The 26586-nt window shown below is 36.5% G+C and overlaps 1 protein-coding gene across 9 annotated transcripts in view; it reads right to left on the bottom strand.

The window, feature by feature from the left end:
- Positions 1 to 26586, bottom strand: part of LOC117408998 (kalirin) — a 170697-nt gene that overhangs the window by 90994 nt on the left and 53117 nt on the right. For all 9 annotated transcript variants that reach the window (XM_034014531.3, XM_059032343.1, XM_034014497.3 and 6 more), the window contains exons 2-9: positions 20326 to 20400; positions 19424 to 19538; positions 13948 to 14140; positions 12670 to 13182; positions 6181 to 6303; positions 4926 to 5117; positions 4197 to 4328; positions 2880 to 3110 (exon numbers count right to left, since the gene is read on the bottom strand). In XM_034014531.3, the coding sequence (XP_033870422.2) occupies positions 2880 to 3110; positions 4197 to 4328; positions 4926 to 5117; positions 6181 to 6303; positions 12670 to 13182; positions 13948 to 14140; positions 19424 to 19538; positions 20326 to 20400 (1574 nt within the window). The remainder of the gene's footprint in view (positions 1 to 2879; positions 3111 to 4196; positions 4329 to 4925; positions 5118 to 6180; positions 6304 to 12669; positions 13183 to 13947; positions 14141 to 19423; positions 19539 to 20325; positions 20401 to 26586) is intronic.

The raw sequence follows: 26586 nt of genomic DNA, 5'->3' as shown, positions 1-26586 counted from the left end.
TTATGAAACCCTCGAAACAGCTACAGTAACAATAAAGCTGTACAACAATGGATGAAGGCAGCTTTATGTATATTGATTTTCTGCAGTTTTAACATGAAAATCACCCTGGGCAGCTGATTGAGCCAGGAAAATTGTGCTAGAAAGTGCCTCTTTCCATACACAAATCTGTTAACAGTTAGAATACAAGCAAATAGTTGGAGCTTATAAGCATTAGTTAGATGACCTATTCTAGGCAATGGGGAAAAGCCTACCCTCATCCTTAAATTTGATTTGGCTCTGTTACTAAAAAAAGAGGACATATGTCCATATATTTCTCACACAATTTAATATCTGATGTTAGCTAGTCATGATTTACTAATTTTACTAAATGTCAGGAAAATGCTATACTATATATGTATAAAGTCACTGCATGCAGTTTAGTTTCCATATTCTTTCCTGCATTGCTAATTTATCCCTTTGGATCCTATAACCATGGTTTCCAACAAAACTAATGCTGTTTGTACATATCTTTTAGTAATCACTAAAAGACATGGAGTGCAGATGACTGCTCTAAATGGGTACACACAGGACTTCGGGAATCTAAAGGGTTATACAGTCAAGACATTGCAGCTTACCTCCTGAACTTTTTTATCAGCTGGTAGACTAGTATTTATGTCTTCACTTTATATGGGGTGGTTGGTTCCATAACATTCCAAGCATTCATTATCCTCTTACAACTAATACAAATGAACATATTTTCCTTACTGACTATAAAAGATTCCTTTAAAAGGAAACTTGAGAAATGATAGGAATGTTACTACATCAGATTTCTTGGCTGCAAGGGCAGTTATAATGGACCAATGGCTCCATGTTTCCAAACTTTCCTTCTCACATTTAACAACTCTTATAGATGTCTTTGAAGAGATGTCTAAATAAACTACCCACGTACTGTGTCTGAGGATGATATATTCTTTGTAAAACCCTTTGTGACTCACAGATTTAAAACGAAAGAGATTTGCACTTTATTTTGCTTGTTACTGATAACAGGGTTACCGAACAGAAACAACTTCAATCAGTCATCAAGCCTGGCTTGCCAATGAACATGTGACAAAAGCTAACACTTGCTAATCTTGAAAGCTGGCTCACATTCCTGCAACATTAGATAAAACTGGAAAGTTTTTAAGGCAACAACAGCATGCCAGCATTAGAGACTAATCATATAAACAGCAAACCACATACATCAATCCCCAGCCTCCATTACAAATGACAACCATATCTAAATATCCTTGGACCATTAATATAACTGTGCAAGGCTGATTTATAGCCATCAAGGGGATTGTTTAATCATTATTTAACTTCTTTAATTCTAGCTATTAAACTCCTGTAAAATCTAGCTCCAGGGTGACACAATGGAAATGTAGCTGCATAAACCATTCACTGTGGTGAAATTGTACAAGACACAATTTTAACAGGTGCATAATTTGTTAATTCTTGTAATTACACTAAGTTAACAGAGCAAAGGAACTTTACTGGGAATAAAATAAAACATTTTGAAGATTATGATCCTATAGGATAAACACCACAATTGCTCAATTTTCTTATCTTTTTCCACTCTCTGTATAACCCACATAAAAGTCTCCTCCATGGCATAATTTCCATCCACAGCTCTAACACTGCTGAAATTAGAGACAGGTACAGGAATCTCTGGCACTACTTTCAATACTGTTGCGTGTTCGTGCTTTTGGGTTAATAACTGAACATGAATTCAAGAGCCTGGGTGAAAACAGACGTATTATTAAGAAAACATTACTATAGCAGTCTTCACTGCCGACCACTGAGTCTTTTTTTCAATAAAACTGTGTACATTCAAACCGCAGATTTTACTTTCCTAATGTGTTGGGAAACAGTCCAGAATTATTTTATTTATAATGCTACATTCTGTGCTCTAGAACTGTATTCCTTTTAGTCAAGATACAATGAGTAATGGCAACCAATTCAAATTAAACGTGCATAAATTGAGCCTGGCCCCGATGAGCTGAAAATAAAGAAAAGTCTTCTTTGAGACAAGGCCCTTCTGTAACTGACAGCCTTACTTGGACTTCCTGTTACTCTCGCACTAAGATACTAATAGGCAAGACAGAGGTTTGTTTGTTGTTATGAAAGTGAAAACGGGATATTTACTCACTGGCAACAGCCATGAATGATTTGTTATGTCTTGCATTAGCAGCTATTTGTGGACCTCCACAGTGTCAGTTTTAGAATATTAGGTGGTGCTAGGTAACCTTCTTCCCCCTACTGTACCTTAATAGCAATAATGTTTATTTTTCAATATTTAGAAGTGTATAAAATTGGTGTTTGGGTTCTTACCTTTGGGCTAAAATGTAACATATAAATAAATATAAAGAAATACAATGCAATAGCAAAACAATTACAAAATATATTGCCCTAGAAAATATACAAAGCTGGTGGTGGCAGTAAAGACACAAACAAAGTTTTTGCTTGTTCTGTTGTTCTCATTGTATCCCCAGAAGTCTAAACAATATAAAACACGATTCGACTTTTCTAAGCCACGCAGTATGCATTTAACATTTTCTGTCAAGCAAAAAATATTAGGAATATGTGTTATGTGTCATTCAGCACTATTATTAATACAATCCTACATCATCATAACTTCATCAAATATTTCCCCAACACAAGGAAAGCATCTGTCATCCACATTCTCTGTTCTGTTGTCACTCAGAGCAGAACCGAAGTAGTGCCCAATATGATATGAAGAGACAGAGCTTAGAATGCTGATTCTAAATTTCTCTGCTGCAGCCAGAATATGTACTGTGTGTAAGGTACTATTGTTTCACCTTCCTATTGTGAACATGAACCCTTCACTGTAAAGCAGCCTTTACCTGTTGAACATCTTGCTGGAAAACACAGAGCTGAAGACGCTGATGCAGGCGAACCTTGCGGTGTTGCCAGATGCTTTCCAGTCTTCGTTGATGATGCAGTACCTCATGTACTACATCTAAGACACAATGTACTGCTTTGGAGTAATTGGCTGTTGCAGTTAGTGATTCTGAATTCCCAGGACTCAAAGGACGCTGCAGAACATCCAACAAAGCTTTCCCATCTTGGCTCACCTGGAAATAACAATAGAACAGCTTTTTCTTCTGGACAACATGCTCCGCATTTGTCTGCATTTTAAGTCAAACATCATCTCTTAACTAAATCTAAACAGATTATTTTAAGTATTCATTAGAAGAGAATATAAAATTATTGTTACAAAATGAGAATGATTAAAAGAATATTTTTATTCTAGTTTTTTTTCTCCTTTAAATAATAGAAATAATAGAAATTCATTGAAAACAAACAATTTAAAAATACAGTGTGTCCCAATGTTACAAACTATATATATATATATATATATATATATATATATATATATATATATATATATATGAAACATGACTCAGATATCCTGTGCAGCGCATACATAATGCTTTTAAAAAAAAAAAAAAAATGTCAATGGAATACAGCCTGGATATTCCTAATTTTATGTATTTTTATGTATAAAAGATGCAGAGGTTTCAGTGAATATACCGTATCACAGTAAAGTAACCAATACCTCACAAAAGGCTGTAAGTCATGCCCTCTCTTTGTGTATAGTTCTTTGAAACTCAAGATTGACTATATTTATTGAATGTGTTACTTAAAATTGACTTTTTTGAAGTTTTTTTTTTGTTATTTGGGGGCAGTAGGCACATACAAGCATTAACTGTTCAAAGAATATGGCTAACGCTGGCATGATATGGAAAATTCAATGATACAGTAATTCTGTCTGAATCATATTCATTCTTTCCTTATTTATTTTGGCTTGTTTGTATATTTTGAAGAGCAGATGTTTTGTTTTATATATTTTACATGTTCAGCATTTTGAGCATATTTGTACGTATAGTCTGCTTTATTTAAATAGGACACTATAAACTCAGCAAGGGAACAGAGTTACTGTATCTTGCTGAGTGAAGCAGATTCAGTTTGTTTGATTGAAGTTACACATTTCCATATACTGTATGAACACAAGCACACAGGCACATCTATTTGTTTGCATGGTTTATGTGTGCACTCAAGTGGAAAATATACTTCATATAATGTCTAACATTACCAAGCTTATAGATAATGTCTTTTTTCCATTTTCTGTTATTTTCCGATAATTTGTCAGCTCCTACCTCTGCATAGGCCTGGGTGACCTGCTCGTACAGTGACTGGTGATGATGGATGGCAAGCTCCAGATCCTGCATTTCATTTGGCAGGCCTCCTTCACTGCACATCTTACACCAGGCTTCCACGCCGGATAGAAACTGGAATCAGGCCAGAAACGCAATCAGGCAAAATGAAATGCACTCATGAGGTCAGATGTAAATTCAACGAGCAGAGTAGTTCTACTTCATGACTTTAAGTTTTACAGTGGCTAAGTGCGAACTGACGGGCAGCAGTTTTTATTTTATACAAACCCCAGACAAAAGACCTTAAAACTTAGCCATGACCTCAAGAAATGTGACCATAAACATCCTTGTCAATGTACACTTTGTTCAATAAAAAGTATATCAACAATCCATTGATATGTTTTTAAAAAGTGATAATAAATGTTATCAAAACATATATGTACAGTTATATTCACAAGTAAGTAAACCATAAAAACACCCCCTTACATTAGCCTAATAAAGGGCAGATTTATGAAGTTTCTTCTCAAAAACATTTGACCTAAAATTCACAAAGAACTGTCGATGTTTCAAAGCTTGAAAACAGACAAGTCAGAACCTCAATTTAATGGCACCTATCAAAACGTTTCTAACTGATCTTATAACATTAACAGTTTGCCTTTTTTAAGCTTCAAGAATGTTAACATAGTATACATGTTTGCTCACCATGTTAACATAGTATACATGTTTGCTCACCTGTTCAGACTTTTGGTGGAACACCGCAGACATTGCCAGAATGGTACTGCGTTCATCCAGGGCAGCAGCAAAGCTCTTCCACTCCTGATCCAGTTGGGCTGAGATCTGTTGGATTTGCTGGGAGGCGTAGTGGCCAGCCTCTGACAGCCTGGATGCCACTGACATGATGCGATTGATGTTGACATACGCATTCTGGAAAGACAAGAGTCAAGGAAATGACAGTGAGAACATTTACTTAAAATGTTTATGTGCAAACAGCACACATTTGGGACAGGAAACAAGGAATTAAATCACCAAACAGTTTCTTTAAAAGAAACTGCTGAGATACAAAATACCTGTTCAAAATATTCTTTTTCCTTTCTTACAGTCACTAATGCGAACACACTTTAATGTAAACATCACGAATCACAGGTGATAAATATTGTGTAATACTGTGGAGGATTGTCCCGCCCCTTTGTATATATTTGTTTATTATTATTAGTTATTATTATGATTTATATTATATATGTAAATATTTAAGCCGGTCTTGTAAAATGGGAATGCGGCTGGAGCCTTAACAAGGTAATTGTTTAATGGGTAATTAAGGCTCCAGCCACAGAATATAAAAAGACACACTCCAGCTCATTATTAGAGAGAGCATAGAGGGCATAGGAGAAAGACAACAGTATTGAGAAAAGAGAGAGCGAATGCTACCCGATAGAAAGGTACTCATTTTGTTAACGTCCTTATTGTCTGTGTTTGTTTTACTTTGGCCAGTGTGCCCTTTTCTTTTGTTTTGTTTAAATATTTATTTTTTGTTCGAGCGCAGCAGCGCTGTGTTGCCCCGGATCTGAAGTCACCCACACACACCACCCAAGCCATCTTTGTGACAAATACAAAGATTATATTAAGGTTATTAGCTGATAAACATTTAAAGGCTAAGCTATTTGCACCATTGAGGAAGGTAACACATTCTACAGTAGCTTATTTATTTCTTGTTTTGTTTCACTACAAACAGCTTTATAAAAATGTGCCTATATAATTAATAAAATACCAGGACAAGTTAATGAGGGAAATCTGAAGCTTGTTGTTGTAATAATTAGAAATTGACACACTTGACACACTACCAGATTGTAGAAGCCATCCAGGAATGAACCTCAATCACAATCAATTAATAATTTAGTCAAAGCAATCAACAACAAAATCTCCTGGAAGCTATGCAATGCAATTGGGTAGAGTAACAGTAAACAGGTAAAGGAAAAAAAAGAAAACTTACCATAGAGTTCATAGCAAAGTGATTGTGCTGGGTTTGTAAATCCACTGCATGCTGGTAGCTGACCCCAATCTCTGTGTGACCCTTCAGGAACAATTCTTTGTTGTGACTGATCCAGTCAAACATCTACATTTAGAAACAAAAAAAACCCCAGAGGTGAGTCTCCCTGACACAAATATACTGAGCAGCACTTCAGTTGAGCTCTTCAATTTATTATTATTATTATTATTTATTTCTTAGCAGACACCCTTATCCAGGGCGACTTACAATTGTTATAAGATATCACATTATACATTATTTCACATTATACAGATTTCACATTATTTTTACATACAATTACCCATTTATACAGTTGGGTTTTTACTGGAGCAATCTAGGTAAAGTACCTTGCTCAAGGGTACAACAGCAGTGTCCCCCACTGGGGATTGAACCCACAACCCTCCGGTCAAAAGTCCAGAGCCCTAACCACTACTCCACACTGCTGAATTTGTTTGCAATTGTATGTGAGTAAGGTTACATTTACATGCAGGAACTATCCAACAGTAATGAAAAACAGCAAATGAGGTATGATTCAGATGACAATACTAGCACCTCTATAAGAACCTTGATTCCACAGCAGTTAGGCCTATTTGTCATGGGTCAAAGAAAGACAGCTGCATGTTTTTGCTTGTCATGATCGACTTTGAGTTGACAATTATTAAGTGGGGCACCATTACTGAAATGTTTATTTATAAAGCCAGTAACAAATGAGGGGCTTCCTGAGGTTCAATAAAATCAAGGTGCTTATACTGATGAACTATGATTGAAATAGCCTCGAAATCACAGACATCTCCCTCTTCTGTCTCCACCCCTCCTAGTTACTCTGCTCATGTTGCAGAATCCCAAATTGTCCATCAAACCCTTTTCCTCATGGTCTGTAAAACTGCTTTAATAGGATATTTAATGGGCAGGACAAAAAGCTACTTCATGAACTTGTGAAAAAAACATCTTGTATTAGTTTATAATTTTACTGCAGTCTTGTCAGTCCAAGCAGCAATACACTTGGCAATTTAATCGTGCATAATATGTAACCGAGTCGTGCATGCAATATTAATGCAGCCATGTACTGTAGCTTTTTACAATAAAAAGGATCCCAACAATCTACTGCTTTACAATCGCACCACTGTAAAAGAATGAAACTGTAATTTCAGCATATAAACACTCAGTTGTCTCAATTTATCAACATACAGTGGATCTAAATACAGCCATCACTCCTTTTATTTCACATTAACACCATATCACTACTGCTTATCTTGCTTGAAAATCTTCACCGATAGTGGTTTTCCCTTTACTAATCTAATATAATATAATTAGCGATTGCGCTACAGTGTGTGCTGGACACTACGCCATCAGATACATCCCTGTTGTCTGTCTTTCATTTTATCACCAATATTTCTGATGGCATATTGGTAAGTGCTGTACCAGTAGTCACTCAGATTTGTATTTTGGAAATGTTGTGTGGCAAACACAAAGATCTGGTGTGAAACTCCCATTGCCCCATTCATTACTGATTCAGCTCTCAGAAGCCATTGTGTAATGCAATTCCATAATTACTGTTGTACCTCATTAAAAAATCAATATAGTTTTAGCAGTAAAAAACTAAAGACTAACTTTCTTATGTGGCTTAGCCAACAAACGAGACCGAAGCCTGTACACAATTAAATATTTAATTAATTTCACATGCCAGCTGATTAGCACAGCAGAAACTAAAATGTCATGTGAAGAAATCTTAAAAAATGCATTTTGAAAACACATTTCTCTCTAAAGTGCAAGAGAAAAAACTGTCTGAAATATGTCCCTGTATACCAAAGTGGTTATCGATCAAAACACAAGTTCTTTCTGTACTCTCTTTTCTGAGAAACAAAATGCTTTATTATAAGTTGCAATGAGACTATAGTATTTTATTCCACTTGACAATGATAAACAATTCAGCCTAGGGTTTTAAAGAAATGAACATTTGTTCTCTTAAAAGAGAATATATGAGGTACACTTTTTACACCTGAGGCTTATTAAATTCCACCTTTAAAACCTGGCCTGGGTGATAACTTGTGCTAACCATCACCCTCCCTGGCAACCACAAGCCTTTGTCTGATTTGCAAAGAGGTGGACCTTGGCACTTCTTCTGCCTGTTCTCCAAGGACTGTCTAAGACTACAAGGCCCTTCTTTAGCCATGTCTGGGCTGAGTCAAGCTGTAACCCATTCTTTTACAGACATTATTAATGAGGTTGTTTCCTTATAAGTAGTACAAACCCAAAACAAGAACCAAGTACTGTTTTTTTGTGAAAAAAGGGGGAGATGGCCTTTATGAGTGTAATATCTTTAAAAAAAAAATCCATAAACCACATCCAAGGAGGTATATTAGCTAAGATTTACTGCATGTGTCATTTTGCTTTAATGATAAACAGTATACTATACATTACTTTTTCTAAAGACAACGTAAGGCACAGAAAGTGTAACGTATCATAAGATCAGAAATAAACATGAGTCTGCACTCAATAGCTGCATTACACAGGGGAGATTATTAACTACTCTAACTTTGCTCGTCCTCAAACAGGCACCTCAGAGACTGCCAATAATTAGAGAATTTATCTTAATTAGGTCTTCATTTATAATTTGGGAGCTCTTGTCCTACAAGTACACCATTCTGGGAAATGCAAAGACAAAAAAAAAAAAGATTCAGAGAAGCTCAGGGAGCCCCTTCTCTATTGGATCAGTTTAGTAATAGAGACAGGACTTCTATTATTAGATGTATCCATTGCAATATAATTATATCATGAAAAAGATATAATACATCCAAGTTAAAAACAGTAATATTAAAACCTGGTTTCAGTCTAAAAGTGCTTGACTCTATGTGACAGGATGACTGAGTCGGTGACGTCAGACAGAAGCAGGGATGTAAAAACACTGACACCAGGGAAGTACTGCAGTTCAAAGAAAGAATTGGCTGGCTACCGTTTTTATTAATAACAAAAATAAAATAAATATTTAAACAAAACAGAACATGTGCTCACAGAGCAAACTAAAAGGGTAAACACAAAAATATAAATAAACTGTACAGGTCAGGCTGGGCAGTCACTGTCACTGTTCCTGTAATAGTATACTTAAATGTTTATGATATGGTTTTCTCACGTTCTCTCCGCTCTCGTTCCTCCTCTGAACTCCCACCCGAGCTGGAGAGCTGCAGGCTTTTTATATTAAGGTGACCATCTCCCGATTAGCAACAAAATTAGTCAGTTAATTAATTCGGGAGATGGCCACCTTCTGCACGAGTTTTTTTAATTGCTTAACAAAACTAAATCGGCTACGCCGTCAAAATACAAAATAATAACAAACCCGCGGCGCTTCGCCGTCATACATTTAAATACTAAATCATAATAAACAAATACAAAATAACACAGGGGCGGAAGGGGACCCCATTCTAAAATAAAATAAACAAAACAATGTACAGGGCTGCTCGCCCTGTTACACTCTACCATAATTCTGAGATTCTGAGTGAGTTTTTTCATATTCAAATGGGTTTGTTTGGGTTTGTTTCGTGAATGTTTTTGCAATCTGAAACTTAAATTTAGACTAAAATTAGTTTTGCATCATGCCTTGTTAATATTTATATAACTGGAATCCAGAGCTGTTTTCCTTCACCAGTTATTTTATAAACATAATCTTTCTTTAACTAAATCTTACGTTTAACTACTGCGTGTAAGTTTTGACTTTTACCACAAACTTTATTCTCTTTTTATCACAGATCAAATGTATATTGTTTTCTTTACCAAATGGCACCATAGATGAAAATGTAAATCTGCATTACAAATGTTCCCAGTTTGTACATATTTTTCCATGGTACAGTATGGAATTTTCCAAATAAGTTCCCTTTGGTACACTTTGCTTCCATTAACACAATTAAACTATTTATAGCAATTTTTTTAAATACCCAACAACTTGCTGGAGGGTAGTGTATATTTAAAAAAAAAAATTGTTGCAATATATCCTGTGGGTAAGAAGGACCAACATACAAGTTCATAACATAAGTTTGAGACCTATGAAGGGATCTATCCAGTCTTGAAAGCTTATCTTTATAATTAGGGCTTCTGATTTTTGGTTTTAAATGATAAAAAACCATAAAACACCCCTGATACAAAAAAATGAAATTGGTGTATATCCAATAAATGGTTACTCAATTGACATTGACTTGACCCTTTTCCCCGTGAAAAAAAATTAATGAAATACCTACAAAAAACATACAGTGCCTTGCAAAAGTATTTAGACCCCTGACCAATTCTCTCATATTACTGAATTACAAATGGTACATTGAAATTTCGTTTTGTTTGATATTTTATTTTAAAACACTGAAACTCAAAATCAATTATTGTAAGGTGACATTGGTTTTATGTTGGGAAATATTTTTAAGTAAAATAAAAAACTGAAATATCTTGCTTGCATAAGTATTCAACCCCTGTGCTGTGGAAGCTCCCAGTTTACACCGATGAAAGAAATTGCCCTAACGAGGACACAATTACCTTACCATTGGCCTCCACCTGTGAACCATTAAAGTTGCTGTCACATTTTCTGGATAAAAACACCACTGTTGAAGGATCATTGGTCAGGCTGTGAATCTGAAGGAAAATGAAGACCAAAGAGCATTCTACAGAATTTAGAGATAAAGTAATACAAATGCATAGATTAGGGAAAGGGTACAAAATAATATCCAAGTGTTTGGATATCCCAGTGAGCACAGTTGGATCAATAATCAGGCAGTGGAAGCTGCATCACACCACCCAGGCACTGCCAAGAAAAGACTGTCCCTCAAAACTCAGAGCTCAAACAAGAAGGAGACTTGTGAGAGAAGCCACAGAGAGGCCAACAATCACTTTGAAGGAGCTACAGAGTTCAGTGGTTGGGAGTGGAGTAATGGTGCACCAGTCAACCATATCAAAAGCTCTACATAACACTGGCCTGTATGGGAGGGTGGCAAGAAAGAAGCCGTTACTCAAAAAGTAACATCTGAAAGCACGTCTGGAGTTCGCCAGAAAGCATGAGAGTGACCCAGCTGCGATGTGGGAAAAGGTCTTGTGGTCAGATGAGACCAAGATAGAGCTTTTTGGCCAAAACTCAAAGCGCTTTGTGTGGCACAAACCTAACACTGCCCATGCCTCAAGACACACTATCCCTACAGTGAAGTATGGTGGTGGCAGCATCACGCTGTGGGGATGCTTCTCATCAGCAGGGACTGGGCATCTTGTTAAAACTGAAGGAAGAAAGGATGGAGCAAAATACAGGGAAATACTGCAAGAGAACCTGCTTCAGTCCGCTAAAAAACTGAAGCTTGGGAGGAAATTCACCTTTCAGCAGGACAATGATCCCAAGCACAAGGCCAAAGCAACATTGGAGTGGCTCAAGAACAAAAAGGTGAATGTCCTACAGTGGCCCAGTCAAAGTCCTGATCTCAATCCCATTGAGAATCTGTGGCACTATTTGAAAATTGCGGTCCACAAGCGTCGTCCAACCAACCTGAACATCCTGGAGCAAATCTGCCAAGAAGAATGGGCCAAAATCACTCCGACACTGTGTGCAAAGCTGGTACATACTTACCCCAAAAGACTTAAAGCTGTTATTGCAGCGAAAGGTGGCTCTACCAAATATTAATGTGTGGGGGTTGAATACTTATGCAAGCAAGATATTTCAGTTTTTTATTTTTCTTAAAAATATTTCCCAACATAAAACCAATGTCACCTTACAATAACTGATTTTGAGTTTCAGTGTTTTAAAATAAAATATCAAACCGAACGAAATTTCAATATACCATTTGTACTTCAGTAATATGAGAGAATTGGTCAGGGGTCTGAATACTTTTGCAAGGCACTGTATATATTCCAGTGTAGTTGAAGATTGTAACATGCTTGCAAGATTTAAAACGAGATGCTCTTTCTCACAAGATTTAAAGCTATATTACAGTACTATAGGTAGTATTTACACGCTCATGTAATTTAAAACAGAATTGCAAATTGTGGCAAAATGTAAAACAAATGCCTAACACACAAAAACCCCAGAAGAATATGCCTGTGACCAGAAGGATTTTGTTGTGGAAGACAGCAAAGGAAAGAAGGTACAACTGAAGTGTGCAAGAACTGTCGAGTTACTGTACAAATATACTATAACTATACTATAAAAAAACGAAAGTAACCGAAAACAATAATACAGTATATAAAAAACAAAAGCCCAGAAAAAAAAAAGATTACATAAACTTGAAAATAGCTCAAAATAAGCACCAAAAAATGAAATTAATAAAAATCGAAAAACAGAAGCCCTATAATGTAAAGTATCAAGTATTTCTAATGTAAAGTATTAACATCAACTGGACCAGTACGGCTAACACAACAAATGTTTTCCATGTGGGTAAAACTGGTTTCATTAAATGGCCAATGCAACATTAAACTATACTGCAGCTAAAGCCTTACCTTCTCTGCATCTTGTTCAAAAAGTCGAAGCTGAAAGCATTGATCAAGTTTCAGTTTCCTGACGTGCCACATCTGATGTAAGTGCTGTCTGGTGGAGTGCAGTTTGTCAAGGAGACTGGCAATCTTTGGCACAACGCTCTGAAAGTCTGCACTGCCAGGTATGCAGTTCCTGCCAGAAAAGCCGTCACTACAGCGAATGCACTGCAGCAACCTCTGACCCTCCCGGTCCAATTCCTCCACCGGGGCCTTGATCACCTTTTTCTTGAGCTGCGTGTGCTCGTCGATAAGTCTCCTTGACCCTTCAACGTCCACAGGAAACTCCTTCTTGGCCAACATCTCCTGCAGATCTTCCAGGCGGGATAACAAGTGCACAGCGCTGCTGATGAACTCTTCCAAGGACCCTCGGAGCTCAATCCATTCGTCGTGGTTGTACTCCAAGGAGCCGTCAAAGTCATCTGTCAGCTGGGACGGGTCAACTAGCTTCGTAAGGCCTTCAACAGATACCATACTGGTCTAGAAACCAAGCAAATCATATATGGTGTCATAACTTAATTAAAACACAACTGCATGGTTTTTAAATGTGAAGCCCTGGACAAAATACTAAAATTGATTTGAATATGTTCTGATACCCAGTAGAGAAGGTCATGTGTAATTCTAAAAAAGGAACTCTAGAAGAACTGAATTAGATTGGAAAGGCTCCTACAGCGCATGCTTTGAAGAAAGGATCAGTGCCTAGCTTCACTCTGCCTTTACTCAAGGGGTCTAGGTGAAGCAGAAAGTGATTTACTGTACTAGACCAAGGAGAAACTAGACCAAACAGCAACTACAGTCAACCTAATTCCTGTCAACCTAATTCCTAGAGTAATACAAGATTATTACATGTTAAAGTTAGTGAAATAATAATACGCTGGATTCAGATCATTGTTATTTAAAAAAAAAAAATGAAATCATACAGTTTTAGACATGATGGGGACAACAAATCTAAATGGAACACTTAAAATGTCACAGACCACAAATAACTTTAATTCCTTTAGACCTTACTTAAAAATTGATAAAGTGTTAAATGTTTAACTACCACGGAAGGGCAGTCGGCTGCCAAAAACACTGTCAAAACATTATGTGATCTCTAGTAATTGTTAAATATTAATGTTTTTGTAATGTAAGTCCTGCAGAGAATCACTAGTTATTCATTTAGGCATGTAATATTACCTGTAACAGTCAACACAGAGTACCCAAACATGAAGACAGCAAAAAGAAAACCTTTACATTTACTCTTACCTCAAATATAAACTTTGAGCTGCCAAAGTTAGTTTTTTGTTTCTGCCAAAAATTGTCTGGCTTGATAATAAGTGCAACGTGAATCTCAGCAGGGAAAGCTTCTTGCAGAGTTTTCAGGAGGGGTTTGATTAAGTCCCACTTGGAGCCTCGCATGTCAATAATTACAGTGAAACCCCGTTTGCAGACATCTTCACTGTGAATAGGAAAACACTGTTATTAGGCAAATGCAGTGTAACACTGTTTGAATCAAACTAAATCATAATACAGGTAGTGGACAAAAAAATGGAAACACCTGGGTAAATGAGGGACACCAAGTATATTGAAAGCAAGGGCTTCCACACAGGTGTGGCTCATGTGCAAATTAAGCAAATAACATCCCAGCATGCTTAGGGTCATGTATAAAAATGCTGGACAGGCCTGGTTGCCTATAATTATAGCTAGCATGGCTGCAAGAGGAGACCTCAGTGACTCTGAAAGGGGTGATTGTTGGGGCGCATTTGGCAGGAGCTTCAGAGACCAAGTCAGCTCAACTTGCTGATGTTTCACGAGCAACGGTGTCTAAGGTGATGTGGTCGGAAGCACATACTCCAGGATCCTGATATCTGTGCATTAATTCAAAGTACAAGGCAAAACAGGTGAGCAACTGCAGATCAATTGACTGCAAATTTCAACCTGGGGGACAAGCAGACAGTTTCATCAAAAACGGTCCGCCAAGAACTCCACAGAGCAGGATACCATAGTGGCCCAACACCCTATTAAGTGACTTTACATTGGTATTTCCATTTTTTTGTCCACTACCTGTATATGGCATTGTGCTCCAATTGTCCTTTTCAGGGGAGTGTTCTCAAACTTTTGATTCAGGAGAGATCCCAAGTGCCCATCTAAATCTATCTGGGCCAAAAAACAAACTTTATGGATGATTTGCCATTGAATGTCCCTGAGCCAATTTATACTGTGTCAAACCCTACTCCTTAACAGAAACAGTCTAGCTCTTACATATCTTTCAACTAGTGTGACTAAATATACCCTGGATACAATCATTTACTTTCCTCCAGTCAACACCTTGAAAGGGACCGTTAGTTTTAACTGTGGCAGGGTTTAAAGAAATGTATTAGCAATGCAATAGACCAAAAACCTTCTTCACGTCAATGGAGGCAATGCATAGTTGCCAGCTCAATTGGGTGGTATTAATGTTTCCCTTGTATTTATTAGGGCTATTTTAAGGAACCCAGTGATACAATCCTTCTGTTCACACAGCTGATGAAGCAAACAATGAGATACAATTAAGAATGATATTGTCAAACATTGTTTTCACAGCAATAAAAAATTAAATAACTAATACTTTGTTTAGTCCTTTCTTTGACCTACCGAACCATTGTACTTGCTGGAATTAATATGAAACGAATCTGCTTTTGCTTAGAGGCTACAGTTGCACAGAATACAATGACTGTAATTTCCACATAAGTGTGTAGTTATTTTAACAATAAAAGCAACCATATTATCTTCAATTATATGTGGGTCACTTAGCGCCAACAAAAAACATTTGAGCAAACCACATTACTTAAAAAGACAAATATTAGGAAAAAGAAAAGGCACTGATCCTCTTGTACGAAAGGAAACACAAGCTTGGATTACAATTAGAGGTTTTGATTTGCTTCTACCACAAGTTAAATAAACATTAAAACAATTATGCATGTCTATGGCAAACTTGAAAATGACAGTAATTCTGAACTAAGGAAAAAAAATGCGAGATAATATTGTGATATGTAAACTTTTTGACCCAAGCAGGATTTTACCCCAAAATGTATTTCTGCTACTCCACAGGAAGTATGTTAGAAACACAATTGGATAAGTGGTTCAATATATTTGTAAAAAGGTGTGACATATGTAGGTAGCTAAAGACAGACAGACAGACAATTGTCATAACCAAGTTTCAACAAGTGGTTCTCAAGAGATAAGTAAAAAGCATGACATACATACGTGCCCCATCCCCAGCTGGGAATAATTCGAAATCTTCCATCAATTTTCAAGAAATTGTGTAATTATTTGATGTGAACAGGGTCTTCACCCACTAATAAAAAAAGGAAAAGCTTTGCTGCATGTAGTAGCACATATCATTAAACCGCAACACTTTAATATGATACTGGAGATGCTTTCAAATAAGCAATGCACATAAATCAGCTCCTACAGAATCTGCTCCAGCAAAAAAGGGTCAGATTTCAAGAAGTGAGTCTACAGCAGGCAATACATCTGGTTTAGACCTCTGCAATTTGATTGGGGTGCTTGTTTATTGATGCTTGGAATCCGATTTGGTAACTCCAGTGGACACCAAAAACACACTGTGGTATGGTACTGAAGAGGATCCAATTTGATGAACATCCTGAAAGCTTTACAAATGCTTCTAAAAATAAACAGCTCCTAGTTTCAAATCTCAGAAGTGGTGTCATTATAATTATTGTACTGTGGCATCACAATCCTCACATATGGTACTGTTCATTGCCACATGTTGATAATTCCTATAAATGTTTTTCAATATGCTAAACCCAGCAGCTCATAACACAGGACCAAATGCAATTCCACCCCCTATTGTATGCAAAGCTATTCAAATTTGTATGTATTTTGTTATTTTTTTTTTTAAGTGGATTGACAAAAAGAAAATTGTAAGACATTCACCCTCTCTCACTAGCAAAATAGCCTCTCTAGTTTCAATAACGAAAGATCAGACTGAGGAATTATCTGCAGCCCACTTATGTTACTTTGCTGTGGTGTATGTGGCTGTTTAAATTCTAATTAACAAGCCTTTGTTCTACAGAGAGCTTTGAAGTTTACTTTGCAGAAGCACTGCCAAAAGTGATCAATGCTTGACTGAACAGCACTGAATCCTGTCATTCCTCCTGAATGGATTAAGGATCAGCATACAGTGATTTTCTTTAAATGCACGCAAGTTACTAGAGTGGAAGTCTTACACATGCTCTTATTAAAAGGACAAAAATATACCCATACAAAAGTAACCCAGAAAAGTGGATTGAGAAATATATATAATACATTCCTTTTAGCTTTAAGGTAGGTGTATGCCCTGTGTGTGCCCATAAAAATTAATTCACACAGTATGTAATAGAAAACCAAAGCAATAAATAAATATTGCTTCCCTGGATTAAACATAAATCCATTCCCACATTTTTATCTTGGGGGTTGTACTTTTTACTGCCTTTTGACAGGCTTTATTGAAAAACTGTAATATGCTTCTCTTTAAAAATGATATGAATACTAAAAGAAACAGCAGGCGTTTGAACAGAAAAGGTCTAGTGTCTACTGCTTGCAGCTTTTATGAGAAAAGAGCATCTCTGTGCTGGAAGCGATTAGCAGTGTGACAGTGCAGGGGAATAAACGTGTTTGTTGTTATTTAAGAAACATTTAAGAAACATTAACATTCTTATGGAAGATATTCCAGGCATGAGTAGCTCCATGGAAAAACAAGTCAAAGTGACCTTCATCCAAGGCATTTGGACTTGTCACAAATGTTCATGTGAAGCTCAAATGTGGGCATTCATTAGCCCAACCAATCACAGGCCAGAACAAACATTTACTGTGACCTGGTTTTGACACTGTTAAAAATGTGTACAATTGGATGAAGGTTTTCGAGCTAAAAATATAAGTGTGAAATACATATGGACACACAGGAGCCTCCACTATATCCTGTTGCCAGGAATATTCACCCTTGCGTGGGATAACGACACAGAGATGCTGCCTAAGTTACAGTAAAAAAAAGTAGATGTTAAGTAGATGACATACAGATCAGAAATAAGAAAAGCACATAAATTATAATATCAAACATTTGTCACCTGGGCTTTTCTAAGGAGGTAGATTTTATATGATGCTGTTTATTCTTAAGTTATTATAGCTTGAGTTATTTAAGGTCCCACTCCTGCTCCCCACTAAAGGAAAATCTATATTATTTCATTTCAAAGAATTACTACACATAGGGGTAGATGTAAGTAAAGACACAGTGCAAATAATTGCGGATGCAAAATTCTAATTGCATTGCAGCCAGGCACTTATTTTGTACTACGCCCTATGTAAGCTTAAAAACAATGCAAATTACTCAACATGCACAAATAATGGTCTGCAATTATGATAATGAGGGTCTCAATGAGAGCATCGGCCTATTTAGCGACCGCACGTGCAGCCCCGAGGTGACGGAGTTAGTACAGAGAGCAGTAGGCGCTGCATGACATTTGTGGAGCACGAAAATACAAATGTCAGAGTAAGGGCAGCAAAGTCCTCTTGGCGCACAGAAAAGAAAAGTTTTAGAGCTAAGAGTCCTTACGGCTGAGGTCACATGAAACTGAGTTATTTGCAAAGCCTCAGTCGACATCAGTTATGCTAGTATCCTTAGGAAATTATATGTATAGACCTGCCCCTTTCAGCATGACATCTAGAAATGTGCCTAGCACTCTGGAAAAGGTGGATTGGGCTATCCCTCCAGACATTCCAACTGTGGTCTGAAAGGAACCAGAGGCTAAGTAGGGATATGCAGGGATAGCGGTCACTAGATGCTGGGGTCTATCTCGTCCCTCAATTCAGCTATTAGGTCTAGGATGACCTGTGGAGTTAGATGATAACGCTTTACCACCGCATTCTCCGGCATCCCAAACAAAGTGACCCTGAGATTGAATATGCAGGGTCCTCTTCGTCTTGCCCTTCTCTGCAGAAAATGTTTTCGCCTCTCCTCAACAACAGGAAGTGTACCACAGCAGGGCAAAGCAAAATCCTTACATCTCATTATAATGTTTGTGCCAGCTTAGTATCCAGATCCCGCCCAATTCCATGCTCTTTTCTTCATTTGAATGCATTTCAATATAATTTTAATGGATTAATGTTGGCAAAATGCAAATTTAACAGCAGATGCAGAACGCCAGGTGAACACCATTCTTTACATATGCCGCATTTTTAGCGGCTGCTAAAATCAAACTTTACGACTGCTAAACATGATTTATGGTCGCATTGTGGGGGATTTGCACCTGCAAATCACTTTGCGTGTATCCTTACATCTACCCCATAGTACTTACATTTATAATAATCATTTAATAACTTTTCTTCTCTACACTGTCATTGAAAGGCTTCATAAATGCACACATTTGTAGCTACTTTATGGTGTAACAGGACACTTTCCACGTAATATAAATGATTTATGATTTAACTGACACTGACAAAATGATCTACATCCATGTTGCAGAAGGTCCTGATCCAATATTACAAATGTCTTTGGTTACTCTAAAATGTATGCAAGTGCTAAAAAAGAATTTTAAAATATAACTACTAACAAAACTAAACATACAAGGAAATTATGATGGCAAATAAAAAAACATATATCATGTATAGTCATTTCAGTTGCATATTTATACAGATGAAAAAAAAAACGGACCACTATACACTGTAGCTCCCACTACACTCAGCACTATTTGTTTGCTTTTACCTTGGCACACTTGCCAAATATGTTACCAGTCTTCTAAGCTCCTCCTGCTTTATTCTGTCATGGTTACTTCTTGCTGGGAACGTCAGGATCGAGCCACCTCTTTTGTCACGGCCTCCTGTAGTGGACATATTGCAGAGGTTAAAAATGTGTGAAGGAAATAATAAGATCCTGTACACCAAATGTATTAGCAAAAACCCTTTCATCTCTAAATACAATGTTTCCAATGCAAGGTTTACAAGAGTTGCATGTGAACTATGGCACACCTCTTGTAATATGCAGTATATGTTAAGTCTAAGGCTTTCCAGTCCCACTCCATAAAAGGCAAATAAAGGTACACCAAATCAAACACTTAGGGGACAAGTCACTTAAAAACATCTCCAACGAACAACCGAACTGCAATTACAATGAAAACAATTCTTGACTCCTCTGAAGAGGTTGCGTTTCCTCATCATTTTAAGTAAATATGATTACTTTACATTATGTGGAAGAAATATTCCTTCCATTCAACTTACATCACATTGACCTCCATACACACATTCGGCCTGGAGTGCAGTGAATCAGTGAGGTCAGAGAACTGTGTTGTTGCATTTTAGAGGAAATTACTATTTACCCATAAAGTTCAGCTAAGGCTAATTATATATAAAGTAAATCTCATTTGGGGCATGTGTGTTATATAATGCCTCTAGACTACGCATTTCAATTTGCAGTATAACTAACATAACAACACTGCCTATGTTTATGCTTACTTTGTTTTTTCATTTATTTCCAAAGCATCTAAACACCACTGTCTCAAACTGCTCCTCTGTGCCATGTATGTTTCCAAAACGATTCCACTGCAATGCCACTGCTGCTAATCTATACATCCTGTTACTATGATGCACCACTTCATATGGCTTACTTACCAGATACAAAGGCCACTTTTTCTTTTAGAACAGGTAAGACATCAGCTGCTTTAATCCCATCATTTCTGAAAGACCCTGCAAGGAAACAGAGAAGTACAAATCAGATGACATTTCAAGAACCACAGCAGAATGCAAACGATGTGACAAACTCATACACTCAAACACACACAGTGGGGGTCTGTTCATTTGGTCTAAAAGTGGCTAGTCTTAATACGACTGCCATTCAAATCAATAAAAAAAACTACTTCCTGTAGTTTTTAATGTTGTAACAGAAAGAATGACAATAAATAAGCTCACTTTTACTGTTGCACTTGCTAGTTGTCATTGAAGAGTCATTTTTTAATGATTCCAGTAGTCCCATAATTAGAATAGGTACAGTAAAAATATTTGCGGTATTTTTAATTAAATTGTTATTTTATATATTAGTAATAGTAACAGCATGAAGGGTTTTCCCTTCTTTCTCATTAGAAACTAAAAACAGGATTTACCACTGCTCAGTTTATTTATTTATCTAGGCAAATCCCTCTGAGACAATGTTCAGTGCTGAAAAAACTCACAATTTCATAACAGCAGCGAGCCATCTAATGCTGGATTCATACAAAACCGTCCTTTAAAGTACACATAGATATGTCTAGGAGCATTTCAAAATGACTTTTATGAGGAAGGACTCTGTTGCAGGGAAGGTCATACTCTTGCACAGAGCTTGAAGCTATAAAAATATTTTGTAAGAGTTGATATACCATGATTTGTGATGCTGCTACTTTTTATAATTATTTACCAAATTGAAAGAACAAAAATGTGTTTGAAAGACTACCCTGTTGCATATACTGGAGATGTACATACAACACAAACGAATATATTGTAATGCAGTAAAATAGCATACTATACACCTAATGGTAGTGTATACAATGTTTCCTTAAAAATAATAATATCTAGGTTTTCTAATGATCTGTTTAATTACCATCAGTTACATCCTGCTTTCTAAAAACACTGTAAAACCCAAGGATGAATATGAGTATATATGATATCTGATGCCTCAAACATTTCATAGGAATTAGCTTCCTCTGGGACCAGAAGTTCAGGGCAGAGGTCATGAAAACCAGAGCATAAGGTTTGCCTGAAAATGTCTACCCGACAGATGTCTGAAAATGTTTCAATAGAGAATGTGATGTTTGCTATTTAAGTCACCGGGGCCAGTATAAATGCAAAATGTTGTATTGCACCCCAAGAGCCAGACTGACAAAACCCAATGTGTAAAGTAGTATAACAAAAAGATTCACTACAATGCATAGGTGTACTGTAATAAAAACTACCTTGTACTTACACAGAATGTATGGACTCTTCCTATATATTCTGCATATACATGTAGTTCCATGATTGGGAGGGATAACCTGGCTACCAAGTAAAGGAATACCTACAGCAACAATCAGAATCCTGCATCCAAATATTACATATACAGTACTGCACGCTAAATCATTTGTATACAATCTTTATGAAAGCAGAGCCTGGAAAATACTCTTTTAAAAGAGAAAACATCTACAGTATTCTCTTTCATAATTTATGGATAAAGTATTGTTTTTTCTTTCATTTATTAAACTTTGACAAGGCCTGAGTAGCAGTATAAAAGCACAAAGACCAGGACATTTATCCTTTCTTGGCTGACAAGGTGCTTGGCAGCTACTGTATACCTCATTATCTCTTGGTTTGTACTGCAAATGCAGACACATTTTCAGTTCTGTGAAGACATTGTTTTGTTTTTTTAGTAGATTTTGTATGGCACCAAAACCAAGCAACAGACTTGCATTACTGAAAGGAGAACGTGTGTGCTCACCCATTTAAGTTTGGGCAATCGTGTATTTGACTTTTGTGAAGATCTGTCAGCTTGTATCCGGATATCAAACATCATTGTCGGCTTTGTCAATGTTAAATATTGTCTTCTTTAAGGACTGTTTTGGCAGCCTGCATGTCAGCTGCAATGCCAAATATTAGGCTGTTTTAGTATTTCTGCGTACCGCAGTACCTAAACCACTGGAGTCTTGCAGTGGAAGCAATAGTACATAAATTATATTTTGGGCAGGGACTGAGGGAACATTAGTTCAAGAAAATGAAATAACAGCAGTTGCATTTTACCAATTATCATTCATATACTGCAGCAGTATGCTGGTACTTCAAAATAAAATGTTATTTTCATTTAATTTTAAACTAAAATAGTATTTGTATAAAGCAGTGTACATTCCTTGCCCAATCTTTACTCTACGGTGTTATTAGTTAATACAATCTGTACTCTATAGTCAATCGTCATTGTATATGACATGCTCTCAATATAGCATATACTGTGCAGTACAGTATATGCTATATTCTACTAAGTTATGTTGATGTTGTGAAATTAAATCCAGTTTTTATATATTTCCTGTAAATACATTCACAGCACTACTGAAACCATGGATGCAGTGGTCTATTGCCTACAGCAAAACCAGTTTAAATGAAGCCAATTCACCATGCCAAGCCATCTGTTTCAGACGGTGTATTAAACCCTTCAAGTCTCAAGGGTTTGGTTTCTTGTATGACACATAAAAAAGCTTCATAACATTAGCTAATTGTAAGCTTTCAGGCATAGCTAAGCTAAAGTGGTGTCCCAAAGGTAAGCTAAAATATGGCTGTGCCCCCCCTGTGCGTATTTTTGTGTTTTATGTTGTATGTGGTGTGTTAATGTGGTGCATGGGATATAATGTGGGGCTATGTAGCGCGGGTGATTTAAAATGTATAATTGTATTTAGGCATTGGGATTGCACAATCACTCCATGTGCAGATTAAAATGGGTATTAGTATGGAAGCACAGGGAGCATAATTAGTTCACATGCAGATGTACCGAGATTCCAATTGAATGATTGATTAGCAATCGAGTCTCGATACAGCTGCATAAAAATTTTTTTCACTCACTCGGGGTTGGGTGTTCGGTGAGTGGAGAACAGGAGAGAGGAGAAAGGAAAACTAAAACGAAAATATAAATAACAATTGCTACTGTTGCTAAAACACCACAGCACGGTACTTGTTTGGATGAGTGTCTTATGTTTGTCTATTTGTTTTGGCCACTGCGCCATTTTGTTTGTTCTGTTTTGTTTAAACCTTTTAATTTGTAATAAACGCACAGCAGTGCGTTTCATACCATAGTGCTGTCTGTGTCTGTCTTCTTCGGGGTCTGTGACGTCACCACACACGCCAGCCGGCCACAATGGCTTTCTGTGTTTCCATTACAATATGAAACTTGTACTCAGGCCTGCCAAATCATTCCAAAGCACATGCATACAACTGCATTGCACAAACCACCCACTTGCAATATCTGGTCAGGAAACAGTGTTAAGTCTATAAGAAAATAAGAAAATAAGTTAAATTATTTAGCTAATGCCCTCATCAGTGTAATTGGTGGGGTTACCAGGCATTAGTTAAATGTTTGTCTATAAGGTTTAGAGAGTTTTACCTATTATTATTATTATTATTATTATTATTATTATTATTATTATTATTATTATTACTATTATTATTATTATTATTATTATTTATTTCTTAGCAGACACCCTTATTCAGGGTGACTTACAATTGTTACAAGATATTACATTATTTTTACATACAATTACCCATTTATACAGCTGGGTTTTTACTGGAGCAATCTAGGTAAAATACCTTGCTCAATGGTACTATGATTCAGGGTTTATAGTTATGGGTGTATTCTCAAACAAATAGCATGGTAAAATACAAATGTATTACAGTTTTTGTTTAAAATAATAATAATTAAAAAAAAAAAAACTGGAGAATACCATACCGTTTTTAGAAAGAAAAATCTGCTTCCAAACACTGTCTACCCACAAAGAAATAAGACTAGACTTCAGTAGTCCACACAGTACTGTAAATATTTGTGTTTTATAACATTCTTCCAAAAACTCAAAACCTCTGGATATCATTTACATTTTTTCTGTGTATCCGCAAAACCTAAACTTTACGGAGCACCGGTCCAGCACTAGTGTTGAACTGCTTACAGTTTTCTAGCCAGATATCATTGAGGCGAGGGGAAACAGTACCGGAACTAATCTTTTAAACTGTAACTAAACAGTTCTTTTTAGTTTAAAAAGGGAAAATAAATAAATTTCATAACAATTAGTCTTAATCATACATATGTAACCGAAACACTTCATTAAAATATATTGTTGAATGCTGAATATATTGTAATCACTTTTATAAGTCTGGTCTTTATTATAGTATGGCAACACTGATGTTTTTTTTTTTTTTCTTTTCTAATGCTTATCCTTCAAGATCCTGGACCTGAAATAATAGTAACTGTAGTAATTGTAGAAATGGGAAAAGTACAGGGATTTCAAATGTTACAAAGGATACTGTAAATCTAATGATTGGATACTTTGTCTCACTTGCTTGTGTTTGTTTGCTTGCAGAAATCAAATACAACTGCAAAATATATTGTATATCTACTTTGAGTTGCTCATAAAGATGTTTCATATTCATAGTCTTGTACAGTGCCATGTGTTCTCAAGTTCAGATCAATTGCAGTGGCAACCATTCATTAGTAGATGAAATCTGTTTATTTTACAATCACTCATCTGGCAGCTGGGATATAAAGACCAGGAGACATCTTCACTACCATAGCCATGAACGAGGGGTTTTAAAGAAAGTTTACTCCCACATTATCTGAGTGCTGGTAATACATTTAAAGTAAGCAATAACTCACCCAAATGAGTCACAGTGTCTACAGATATATCCACTGTTTATTATATGTGGAATAGACATTCAAGGAAAGCCTGACAACTTAAAAAATGGCAAGTTATGAGAGCTTGCTGGCATATATTAAGAAAAGAAAGAGCTTGTAATATTTTTATAAAAGCTAATAGTCCTAACAAGCAGTTGCAAAGCCATTAAAAAATAAACAAAGACTGGACTTGGAGGGTGTCAGATTTGCAACGCTTATTAGTAAAAAAGCAATTGATGGTTAAAACTGTACCCACGTACAAGATTGCAGATAACCTCTTTGTAGTAATAAGAAGGTGTGTGGCATTTGTGATAAGATTTTTCAAAAGCAAGTTCAAAAGCATTCACACAGTGGTGCTAGAAACTGTAAATCCATGGTTAGCTGCTTTTGTCCTGTCATATAAAAAATAATATATGGCTACAGTTAAAGTTAGAGTGCCTGGCACTGTTTTTGGATCCGCAGATGATAAAAGGCACACAGTTGGTTAGAAAAGGCAGTCTCCCATTTAGGAGAGTCAAAGTTAGTGTCAGAGGGCAGCTTGGACATCTATCGCATGTATATTTACTTGGCAAGCAAGGATAATTGTTCAGAAACAATATATCTTACTTGATGTTTATTTCATTTAATGAGGTGAAAAAAAGATCCAGGCTAAAGAAAAGAAAAAAAGCGGTAGGTTGGTTTGTGTTGAAATTAGTGACGGCAGGTCTGGAGATGTGATTCTAGACAGTGGAAAACCTAGTATGGACATGCATTAATTGATATTGCATAGAAATGATTGATTTAACTTTTCAATTTGAATCTGGTTCTGCATTTATTTTCTATTATTTGTAATATAAAATCTTATCAAAGTGTGTGTGTGTGTGTGTGTGTGTGTGTGTGTGTGTGTGTGTGTGTGTGTGTGTGTGTGTGTGTGTGTGTGTCTGTGTGTGTGTTATAACCCATACTTCCTAGAAGAAATCCTATGTAGAAGATCAATTCTTTTGGGGATTTATAAAGCCTAACAAGCGTAGCCACGAAACCATGAATAGTAAGCCATTGCAAGCCATAATACTGAATTGCATATTTCAAATGAAGATGATAAGTGGTATTCTTTTCAAAACACCATTTAAATTATCAATGATATGCAACCATTTTAGGTGGTGCAACTGTGTTCATTCACTACAGTAGCTTCCTATGCCTTTCATCTCTGATCATAAGCATGTTGTTCTCAATCTAACCCTCGCTGGGCATTAGTTGGTAACACAAAGTCATCACCATCACAATTGTCTGCTTGTGACACAAAATTAATGTCAGGGGGAGCTCAGGCAGTGGTGTAGTGCTATATTTAGAAGTGAGGGGTTGCTATTATCTACCCAACACCCCCGCTTTCTCCACCCTACCACGCCACCTGCAGTCCCTGTTTCCCCATACACTCAACAGAACCATTTATCATTTGAAAGGGCTAACAAGTGTACCAATTGATTACAAATTCATACAATCAGGTATTGAGGTATTATTGTAAAGCA

Source organism: Acipenser ruthenus, chromosome 10 (assembly GCF_902713425.1).
Source record: "Acipenser ruthenus chromosome 10, fAciRut3.2 maternal haplotype, whole genome shotgun sequence".
NCBI lineage: Eukaryota > Metazoa > Chordata > Actinopteri > Acipenseriformes > Acipenseridae > Acipenser > Acipenser ruthenus.
This window is presented reverse-complemented; position numbering and strand designations above follow the sequence as displayed.